The sequence below is a fragment of the Amblyomma maculatum genome, chromosome 10 (genome assembly GCF_055883805.1).
Source record: "Amblyomma maculatum isolate TAMU_Amacu chromosome 10, ASM5588380v1, whole genome shotgun sequence".
NCBI lineage: Eukaryota > Metazoa > Arthropoda > Arachnida > Ixodida > Ixodidae > Amblyomma > Amblyomma maculatum.
In genome coordinates this window covers 53,162,850-53,174,544 of record NC_139353.1, presented here as the reverse complement: position 1 = coordinate 53,174,544, position 11,695 = coordinate 53,162,850, and the positions used below count along the sequence as shown (strand labels likewise).

At 44.6% G+C, this 11,695-nt stretch overlaps 1 protein-coding gene across 2 annotated transcripts; it reads right to left on the bottom strand.

The window, feature by feature from the left end:
* Positions 1-1,882: 1,882 nt before the first annotated feature.
* Positions 1,883-6,512, bottom strand: LOC146176427 (thioredoxin domain-containing protein 9). 2 transcript variants are annotated; one of them, XM_084582762.1, is made up of 4 exons: positions 6,354-6,512; positions 5,126-5,246; positions 4,519-4,772; positions 1,883-3,272 (listed from the first exon to the last, which is right to left on the bottom strand). In XM_084582762.1, exons 2-4 carry the CDS (start codon positions 5,244-5,246, stop codon positions 2,991-2,993), a joined length of 657 nt encoding a protein of 218 aa, XP_084438888.1. In that variant the 5' UTR covers positions 6,354-6,512; the 3' UTR covers positions 1,883-2,990. The 2 variants fall into 2 exon arrangements, with proteins under 2 accessions (XP_084438888.1, XP_084438887.1); XM_084582761.1 differs by lacking the exon at positions 6,354-6,512 and adding an exon at positions 5,794-5,931.
* Positions 6,513-11,695: the final 5,183 nt, after the last annotated feature.

The following is an 11,695-nucleotide window of genomic DNA, read 5'->3' as shown; positions in this document are numbered from 1 at the left end:
CTGCAATATGCCAGTCTACAGTGCGAAAGGGAAAGCAGCGGTGGCGTGCTAATTGAGTGATAGATGGCGCCACTGCCACCCTCCAGCCGGAAAACTGTTTGCGGGTTTCGATTTGTCGATCTAGGCATAGAGGATTGCGCTTTTACATAATGCACGGCTCAACCAGGTATCGTTTTGAAACTTGACACCATACAAAACTTACCAAAACACACGTTTTGTGTGCAGTTTCACCGCAAACGAGCCTGCGGTTTAAGTGGCAAAATTTTAGTTTTTTACGATAAAAATGCAAAATACATAGATGCGTTGCAGTCTTTCTTGGCACCTCCTGACTAGGAGCTCTTGGACACAGAATGCCATAAGGTTTGTGGGAACATAACCTTCTTCAGTGGAAAGTGCACCACTTTTAATGTCATACAGGACTGTACTGAGCATGTATGCTCGTATGTATTCTGGCTAGACCCTACACCAAAACGGTGGAGAGCAGTGGCACAGTTGAATGCGCAGTACGGTGTTCAGAAAACACTGCTGCGAGATAAATTTATGAGTCAATTCTTAAGCACACCTGTCCAGAAGTCTGAATAACAAAAGTGAATTAGCAGCAATTGTATCGCAACTTACGCAATGTCTTGCATGACCCCATTTTATCAATAACATCGCAGCTGTCGTCGTAGGCTGAAACCTAAACTGCGCGAGAAAAACAATTGTGTAGGTGAATTTCTTGTCGCATGTCATAGACAAAGGTTTTAGTGTCTTTATTCCTGTGAGTTTACATATCCCACGCAGAACATGACAGTCTGCAGTTTTAGGTGCTCCATAAAAGGCTGTGCTTTCAAATACGCATCCTGGGGAGGACTTAATGACTGGGCACCTTCCAGTTCAGTGAGAGATATTGCTATTTATTATGTACAGAGGTAACAATTCTTCGAAAAGCTGCAGTGAAAATTTGTAACTGAATACAAGAAATTTGTGAATGCCCTGTGTGATGTGCCGATGTTTGCTGTACAGCAGTAACTTGAGGAAGACCATGTGGCGTGGGTGAGTTTGCAAGTGCCGATAAGCTAGATAGCTGTTGTCAGGTTGGACCCATTATACCGCTGCCACACGGGCACAAAAAATGACATAAAGCACCTAATGCCTTAAGTGTTAATGCCATTCGCATGGTGCCACACACGCGAAAACTAATGGCGTTCCTCCTAATTCCATTCGCAACGTAATGAGTTCGCCACAACTCATTCGACCTGCGTTCGGCGATGGAATGAATACTCTCGTTCCCAGCGCTTATGTCAGTTAGCGTACGTTTTGCAAATAAAAATTTCTTATATTAACTAAAAAGTGACACATTCGTAATACATACGTAGTTTAAAAAACTCGTATGTGTAATACGTAGTTAAAAAAACTCGTATGAGCCGGCTGCAACCGTGACAGCACAGGCGCCATTTTGTTTATAGTCAGTATTTGGCCATACATACGACCCTTACTAGCTAGTACCGCTAGTACTAGTCCTCGGATTGCTAAAAATGATCACCATTTGCTAAAAAAATACTTTTATTCTTATATTTTTCTAACACTGAAAACAATTACGGATAATTACGGCAACATTGGGTTGTAACAGGAACCGGTAGCAGCAAAATTGCTTCTAATGCTGTCACTAGCGATGACTCTAGTGCACCCACAACTTCTCATTCATTTTGGGTAAAATATAGGATTTGGATGCTCTTACTGTTTGTCTCTAACAGTGCCACTGTTCTTTTCTTCATTCTGCAAAGTGAAGACACTTTCAATATGCTTCAGAATTGTGCAAAGTGAAGACACTTTCAATATGCTTCAGAAGAAATCGTGATTTGAAAGTGGTAAATCACTTTGAAAAACGATGACTAGAATGTTTCCAACAAGGTGCCATTTACCTGGCTTTTTTTAATTAGCCCTATGAGAATGTGAAAAATTTCAAATCAACTTGAGAGCACTGAGTGCCCCAGATGCAATCTACAAGACAAATAATCACTTCAATACATCACAAGATTTCAGCTGTCCTATGTAATTGGAAAACACAGGAAAAATACTTTTCAATCGCAGGACGAGCAGCAAGAGCAATCTTTATTATTGGAGACTAAGAAAATGATGTAGTGAGGGATGGGAGTGCCTATAAAGAAAAAAGTTCTAGACATTGAAACAAAACAAGTCCTATTTACTTAAACTTGTGGCCATTCACAGTGACGAACTTGCTGTTGCTAAAAATTATGTATGCAGAAAAAATTACACGGGACCTTTCTCGGCTTTTGTGAAAACAGAACTTAAACAGAATGAACACAAGACAGCACATCGAGACTGTGAATGGCATTTGGAACGAATTCCGCAGCAACTTTTGAAAACAATTTGCAACTTGGCTGTCTTGTTTACAGTACTACTCACCCGCTATTGTAGCGGTTCACCTAGGAATACAAAACTGCAATATATGTTACATTGTGCATCTCTCGAGAGCAAACTTCAATAGAAAAAGTACTGTAAGCAACAGAGCTTTCCAAATCTTGCTTGAATTTGAGAACAGAGCTCGAGTTCCAAGCAGACAAGACTTATCAACAAGCATAACTGCTGCCAAGTGCTTATTGGGAAATGTATGAATTAGCCAAGACATATAAGCATTTGGTAAGAATGCTGGAAAGTATCTAGAATGCTTCAATCGCCAATAATTGTCTTATGAGAGAAAAATTCAGGACAGACACTTTACGAATATGAAAACGTTAGTCCTGCAGGTGAAATGTTTTCGTGCAAGTTTTTCGACATATTACTTTTTTTCTACTAGTACTGCATATCAAAAATGCAAAAAATGTAAAAAAAAAAAAGCATCCGTTCCCTCTTCCTCCCTCACTAAACTGCATATAAATAGCCCGACTCAAATATTAGCGAGAAATGATGAGTGAAGGCCACTGGAAACAGACCAACTCCCAATAGATGCATATACGAGCCCAGCCCATCTCTTTGTTCACATGGCATCAATCATCGTCGCTGTTGTCTTCAGCAGACCCACGGATGGTCTTGCGTTCAACGGAAAGCAGGGGCCTGCGCTCCTGCGCCTGAGTGGGGGGTGTGCTCAGGTCTCCAGAGTAGTTGATGACGTGGGCACGCGCAATGCGCCACTCCAACATCTCTGTGCTGAAGTCGTCCACGCCGCCAAGGTCGTCGAAGCCCACGATGAAGTCTTTCGACTTGAAGTCCTTGAAGAGCACGATGGTGGGAATCACACGAATCTTCATGCGCTCGCACAAAAATGGAGCCTGTGCACAACAGATGCGAGACAGCAAGGTTAGAGTGACTATCCGGGAGCTGTCCCCACAAAAGACTCGGCTCAGAACTTAAAAAAAAAATAAATAGAAAAACCATCCTTCCATAAAAAAGAAAAAATAGTTACGGTAATGGCCGACTTAGCTACACCTAAAACGAAAACGTTATGGGCATACTTAAGTTCTGCCTTTAAAGGTATGGCGTGACAGTGTTTTCCTTAATCCGCTCGCAAGTCCTAGTTTGCGTAAATTCACTTTGATATTTCCTTAATCACTAATCCTTTAACGGGTGCCATTATTATCTCACGCACACTCATTAGCATGCAGCTGTGAGCTAGCACGTTATGTAACAGACCGCCTGCCATAGACATAAAACTCCGCTTTAACCAAGCCACATTATGGCCTAGGGGTAGCGTGCTTGATTCGGGATTCAAGCGTCCCAGAGGGTTCGACTCCCCCCTCAAAGAAGAAGCCAGAGTTGGCAATGCCTGCTTACTCTTCCATGTCTAGAGGTCTTGTGATGCCACACAACCTGCCAACCAATCAGTGCCTAGTCATGTCACCTGCCCTGTCAGGGCTATGCTCGTGATTTTTCGCTCAAAATGCCAGTGTCGACGCTGAAAACAGCAACAGTGCCGATGCCGGATTTTCTGGACAACAGGGCCATTAACATAATGATGTTAAGAGTGGGATCGGGTTCTTCAGCATTGCCTGGCACTAGCTGCAGTCAAATCTTGTTAAAACACAGGACAAATCAATGACTCTGCAGAATTATGAACATTTAGAAAATCCCTTTCTGAAGGCCTTTGGTTTACATTTAATATTTTTCAGTATTACAAATCTCAAAATACCAGGCAATATAGAATAACGAGTGCAATTTACAAAGCAGAAGTTTCTATACACAGCACCATGTGGCACCGAACAACTCATTGCCAACCGTTTCATGCTTACGCAGAGATAAGCAGCGGCCGGTGGCACGTTTTGGTACAGCCGCCCAAATCTTTAACGGGTGTGAGCAATGGCCCCCTTTTTCGTGCTCCTGCGCATTAGATGGGATTAAACGTGCTGTAAAGCCAGGATTAAGCAAGGGCTTGGTCAACCCTTGCTTATTCCTGGACATTTCCCACGTTAGCTCCTTTTTAACGCTCCAAATCACAGAAAATGTGGCCTTCACGTGCGCCATGATTTGGGTGGCTGTACATCATACCAACCTCTCACCACTGCAGCTGGAAATGCCTACCTTTTCAACACTGATCTTGCAGAAACGTGTCTCGACGTGTTTCATGGCAAGAATGGCCAGGTGCTTGTCCACAATATTGCAGCGGAAGGTGCTCTGGCGGTAGAAGTGGACGACCACATCCTGGCTGGTCTTGCACGCCTCGAAGAAGTCGGGCTCGGAGGCCAGCTCCGAGTACTCGCCATGGCCCTTTTGCAGCCATTCACGCTTCTTCTTCTCATACTTCTTCATGGCATCCAGGCGCTTCTGCCGTAGTCCTGAAGCAGATGCAGGGTTGCAGTCATTTATGTGCAAATGAAGTGTGCAACATTTTAGTTTCAATGCTGATATTGTTTGCAACTTCTCTTCCCCTTCATCCTTTCCAATGTTTGTAAATGCAGACAATAACCTTTCCACTGTGGGAACAGTAAGTTCTGTGTAAATGCATATGTCAACATGTAACAGAGGGATAAGGGCCATGGTGATTATTTAAGCCTGGTGTATTACGAGGATAATATGTGAGGGCCGAAAGAAACACAAAATAATAAGACAATTTAAGGTCTACACTTCCCCTGTCATGCAACTAATGCAATAAACCACCATAAACAGAAGCTGATCATGGAAAAGATACCTTCGAGGTCGTCATCAGCCATTTTGTCGAGTTTCTCAATCTCGGCATCTATCTGCTCTTCAATGACCTTAGAGGCCTCCAAGAGATTCTTGGCCACGGCTTCCTGAATGTTGACAGCCATCTGTGCACCACAACAAAGACCAAGTCAACTGGGAAGCCTTAATACATGAGCAGCACTTGCTGGAGTCTGAGCACAAATGAGAATCGAAAAGCCTGAAAAATCTTTCATCCTATGTTTTGTTTATTCTTAAGCATGTATTTGGGTTGGGACATCGAGTACCATAGTGAGTGCTCAGGGCTAGCAGAAACAGAGCACCATTAAAAAAAGTTATCAGACGTGACCTGCTTTTGCATGCATACAATCTCTGGGATAAATACCACTACCTACGTCATAAAATACGCAACCAATGGGCTTTGCATCAAGTTTTGCGGTTTGAAGGTATGTTCCTACGTCATCAGAAATCAAAATACGCACAAGCCATACAAACATGACACAGGTAGCTAATCATGTAAGAAATCCATAGCAAAAGTTGGCAGAGAAAGTTACTGCCATTCAGCAACTCTGGTCGTGACACTGACAAGGATTATGACGCGACAGATATGCTTCCCGTCTGCGGCTCCCCTTAGAAATTTTCGTTGCGTAAATGCACACTGTAATCGTCCATTACCCGGCAGAAACATGACGAAGCCTTGGCTGAATAATACATGCGTTGACCAGTGGCCATGACCGAAATGATAGTGCATGCTCAACTGCGAATGGCCAGCTCATATTCATGGACAAATCTTGGAAGGCCACCTTCAGTCGATTAAATGAACGATGCGTGGACCCGCGGACGCAGTCGACAGTAGTTTCTACGCAGGGCGACTTGGTGATGCATTCTTGAATGCGCAGCATCCTACATCCTACCGCTGTCACACGGGCATTTCGAAGGCCTTCGAACCCACTACCTATCGACTCGAAGGCCTTCACCATGCGCACTTCATTACTATCAAAAGTCAGATGTGAACATGATCTGTGAATGAAACCTTTGGGAACTGGCAAACATAAGCCCAGGTGCGTACAGCGGCGCCAATGTAACGACAAATATGGGCATAATTTTTCTGTCCTTGCCCGTATTTGGGCGTGGGTGCGATTCACGGAGAGCGAATGACAGGTGCTTAAAACAGAGCTGTGCCACAAAACACTGTCGCCGACAACAACAAAATGAGCCGTGAGGGGCAGACTGACCTTAGTACGTTGCGTTGAAGTAATCACAACCGGTACAATTCGAGAGACAAGATTTTCACTGCCGGTAACAACGCGATCACACAGCGCACGACGCACACAACGGCCAATGGCACTCGACTCTCGTGGCGCCGACAGCGCCGAGGCAGACCTCACAACACCCTGGTCCGGGGGGGTGGTCCCTTGTTACTCTCACGATGCTCTCAATGCTCTCACGTGACTTACGTCACCGCTCGGCCTGGCGCCCTGGCGCAACGGCGTTTGCGTGGCGCCTGCTTCCACGCTGGTCGGGGTGGCTGCTCATGGCCCTGCGGGGTTGGGACGGTAGGTTCAACGCCGCTTGCGGCGGGGTCTAGCCATCCACCGAATTTTTATCTGTTGTATGCCGTCATTGCACCCGCCACCGCTTCGGTGGTGGACGACGGCTGCTGTTGCGGCGCGCGTCTTTCTCCCCCTGTTCTTTTTCTTTCTTCTCTATTTTTTCTTCTGTCCGCACGAGGCAGCGGAGGTGGCTCAGCTACAGAGCCAGTAGCAGGCCCCTGTATTTTCTTTTCCTTCTTCCTACAGCCACAACAACAACTTCCACGCTGCTGCAGCGTAACATTTCTGTTTAAAAGTTCAGCTTTTATCCAAGTATAATCTGCATTGCTGCATTTGAAGGGGATGTCTGCAGACGCGATGCAACGAACATGCATACGTATTATGCATTCCTTGCTTTTCATTTTATTTCCTGCTTCCCATCCGCAGTGTCACAGTCAAAGTCGTTTAAGCTATGAAGCACCGCTCAACGCGGTATTGACTATGTTGCTGCAGGCAAGCGATGTGCCAAAGCTAGGTAACCGCCGCCTTCTCAGTACATTTCGGTTTATTTCGCAATACTTATACGCAAAAAAGATGTGGAACGATTCTGCAGTACGTACTGTTTTCTGTACTCCAGGCCCGTTCAGTAAGTTAAGAGGAGACAGCAGGGGTGTTCCATTTGGTGAAATTTCCCTGATTCAAGATATTTTAGAAGTAAAATTTGGTAAAAAAGGAATGCTCGCGGATTTTTACAGAACTTCGAGAATATTTTTTTTTTACTTTTTTTTTAGACTGCTGCAGTGAAATTGGGCCAGAAATAGGAATTATATGTCTGAATAAGGAAAGATTAGGTCGGGGGCGCGAGTGATAGTGATTCTCCTGAACGGCACTGGGTGCTCGGGAGCCGGGACCTACATTGCAACTATATATAAGAGGCCCCAAAAATCAGACACATCAACGTTACTTGGAATGAGAAGAAGAAACACCGAAAAGGGAGCAAATATATTATTCGCTATCTGAAATGCCGCAATGGAACTAAATAAAATTGAGTGCATCGATCAAGCAACAACATATATGCAACAGCCAACCACAAGACCACGGTACTATCGCGATTGAACTTAGGCTATTTCACAGGGTGTTTCGAGTAATCTGACCCAAGAATTAAAAAAAAAAAAAAGCGGGCAGCGTAACTGGATGAAACTAAAGGCCTCCAATGACGCTTCTCGCATCGGGCGCCTGAAAGTGAAGCCAGAGGAAGCCTTGAATTGCGCCGTGTTTTGCATGAGAATATTGGCCTCGAGATCGAGCAGAGTCGCCACCTTGCGGCTAAGCGGCGAATCCTACTCAGTGTGGGTGCGTTAATCACTGCGGGCTGGCACATCGACGCGAAAACGTTGCGTTTTCGCGTCGCGTGCCAGCCCGCAGTGATTAACGCGCGCGTGCGGCGTGTACAGGAGTGTTTTTGTTTGTTTCGCGGTTACTGTGAGCTATTGCTTACCTATATGCCTCTTGCAAAATAAATATGAATAGTCTATAACCCCACGCTTCATTAAAAAAAATAATACTTGTCCGTATCGAGTATGTCATGCTTGGATAAGGACATCATTCATCGCGGTCTTCGGCGCGTGAGATCCTTTGACATGCAATGTTTCAAACGAAGTGGTACTGTCGTTACCATCGTGTCAAAGCAAAACAGGTCGCTGTCGTCAATAAAAGTTAATGCAAACGCTCAGAAATCGCATATTCCCGTTTCTGTTTGGAATACCGCAGCTAATGAAACATATGCCACCGCAGACTGCTTCATATAGCAGAATGCAGTTTGAACAGACCACTCTATGCCTACTATGCCTGCTGTATTCACGATAGAGTTGTGTGAGTACTTTTCTTTTTTTTTTTTTCTTTTAAACCTCTGTCACGGTGTCTCAATGGTAAGGGCGCTCGACTGCTGGTTTCGAGAACAGGGGATTCAATCACAACCGTTTCGAAAGGCATTCCTCTGCTGTGGGATTTGACTGCACAATAAACAATCCCACGTGGTAAATGTGGTGTTAATAATGAAAAAAAAAAACGACACCAAAACCAGCCTCTGCAATCATCCGTCATAGCCGATGCCGCTTTCATGCGTTCAACCCGGGCCAATATGCATTTCTTTTTTTTTTTTCTTTTTTTTTTTCTTTTTTTTTTTTGTTGTTGTTGAAGGCTTTTGTGCATCCGCAAAAGTTTTAGTGAGCAAATTTTGCTTTAGAGAAATGCTCGAATGTTTGAGAAACATATTCCCTGCACCTAATTGTTACCCTAAATATTACATAATACACCTAGATTAATGTACTTTACTGGTAGCCTATTATAATCATTATAATCCCTTTTCGTCCAAGTGCTGTCTTCCGAGCAAACTCGTCGTTTCTGACAAGGGGAGTAAAACAGCATCATGAGGGGTTAAATATCAGTGTTTAGTTCGGGAATAAATACATCTTTATAGCCGCATGATAAGATGACCTCCATTTCTTTCGGAATAGTTTTATATCCAGCATCTGTTTTGGAAGCAACCCTAATATTTTACTTCGCATAAGATTTAGTCACTGCTAAATAATTAGTGATAAAGAAATTTTCAGCCTGTAAAATTGCTTCCCAAAACATGACAGTGCCCATGCGCAGTCTATAACGATGCATTCGCAGCGAGTAATTCGTAGCTTGCACTTTAACGTTACTGAAAATTAATCGCTGATTATTGTAAATTCTGTCAAGTGTGTTAAAGTTCTCTCACACGGTAAAATTGATTGGCATTGCAAAACAAAATAATTACACTACTAATTTACCGTTATATATATTACCATCACACACATGAGAAATTCCTTATACTTTCCTCGGTTTCAGGAAATCATTTACAGTTAGTGGCACATGCAGTAATACGCTATATGTCACATTCTGTGACAGTGGCCGCAAAAAGCATCTCGGCAAATTCAATCCACTCTGCACTGTACACGTGAACAATCAGCTTTCCTGTGCGCCGAGGTTTCCTGTATAGTGTCGGCGTGATCTCATATTTGGGGAATGCTTGTGCGTGGTTGTCTGGGCCAGAGTTGATGTGCACTCAGTCTAAAGCGACTCGCCATGCAGTGCGCTGCCAGTGCTACATTTAACCTGCTTAATCCTCGAGTTAAGTACGATATAATGAACCAGGCTTTCTCGATTCAATCTAAAGTATTGCAGGTATCTGCGTGGGCTTGACACTAAATTCGCCGGTCTCACTCGCATGAGACGCGCAAACTGTTTAAAAGTCGATAAGAAAAACAAAGCTGTCTTAGGCAGGCCCAAGCATTAGGCGCGCGAGCGCGGTACAGCGCAAGAAACGTGCGAAGTAAATCTGGAAGTCTGGTGATTGCGTGCTTTGTTTTTCTAAAATCCGCACTTCTTCTGCTGCATTGGTGAAATCCTTGGATTTTTTATGCAATATTGCAGAAATACTGCAGAAGACACGTTTTCATCGGCAACAAACCCGCCGTAAACTCGGAAGCAGACCTACGCAGCGTGCGTTTCTGCGAGCGCCGCAAGCTGCCGATCCACACTACCGGAGTGACGGTGGCGCCACCTCTAGGTCGATCTCGCGGCGAGAAAGAGGTTTCAGGAAAACGAACCCATGCATTTCAATGGGACGACATCAGCAGATGACACCCGGGTTCGAACCCGACCGCGTATTTGGGATTGCTCGGTACGGTGGCTCCGCAAGGGACAAAGCAACAGCAGAGACGAAGAAAACGGGCTGTTCCGACTAGCATCTACCGCCCCCAGGAGCCGAGCAGCCTAGCGATTAGCGGCGCATGCTTTTTTAATGGGCGTCCCGTTGGACGCGGCACTAGCTTGAGGGAGCCTATAATACTACTACTACTACTACTACTACTACTACTACTACTACTACTACTACTACTACTACTACTACTACCACTACTGCTACTACTACTACTACTACTACTAAATATTATTAATAATAATAATTATGCACAGTAATATTTCTCTGCTAATTATTATTATCATTAGTACTAGTAGTAGTATAGAGTTAAATTAAATTGGTTCACAGGAAGGGAAAGGCGCAGTAACTGTCACACTTGCTCTGTGGACACCCGAACCGCGCCGTAAGGGAAGGGAGGAAGGTGGGAATGAAAGTGGAAAGAGAGAAAGAGGAGCCGTAGTGGAGGGCTACGGAGTAATTTCGACCACCTGGGGATCTTTAACGTGCGCTGACATCGCACAGCACACGACGCCTCTTCGTTTCGCCTCCATCGAAACGCAGCCGCCGAGGTCGGGTTCGAACCCGGGAACTCCGGCACAGTAGTCGGGCGTCTTACCACTGCACCACCCCGGCGGGGCTAGTAGTATAGAGGAAGACTCGTTTCACGAAGCTGGCACTGAATTGTCTAGTTAACGGCCGAATTAACTGGCTAAATATTATCTTCACAGTTTTAATAAATAATAATAATAATTGGTTCACAGGAAGGGAAAGGCGCAGTATCTGTCACACTTGTGTCTGTGGACACCTGAACAACTCCGTAGCCCCCCCCCCCCCCCGCTACGGCTCCTCTTTCTCTCTTCCTCCCTTGTGTATGTGGACACCTTCATCCCTTGGTGTCCACAGACACAAGTGTGACAGATACCGCGCCTTTCCCTTCCTGTGAACCAATGAATATTATTATCAATAATAATTAAAACTGTGAATGTAATATTTAGCCAGTTAATTTGGCCGTTACCTACAGACAATTCAGTGCCAACTTAGTGAAACGAGTCTTCCTCTATACTACTACTACTACTACTACTACTACTACTACTACTACTACTACTACTACTACTACGACTACTACTACTACTACTAATAATAATAATAATAATAGTAATAGTAGTGGTAGTAGTAGTATAGGCTTTCTCAAGCTAGTGCCCATTGAAAAAGCATGCGCCGCTAATCGCTAGGCTGCTCGGCTCCTGGGGGCGGTAGATGCTAGTCGGAACAGCCCGCTTTCTTCGTCTCTTCTGTCGTTTTGTCCCTTGCGGAGCCA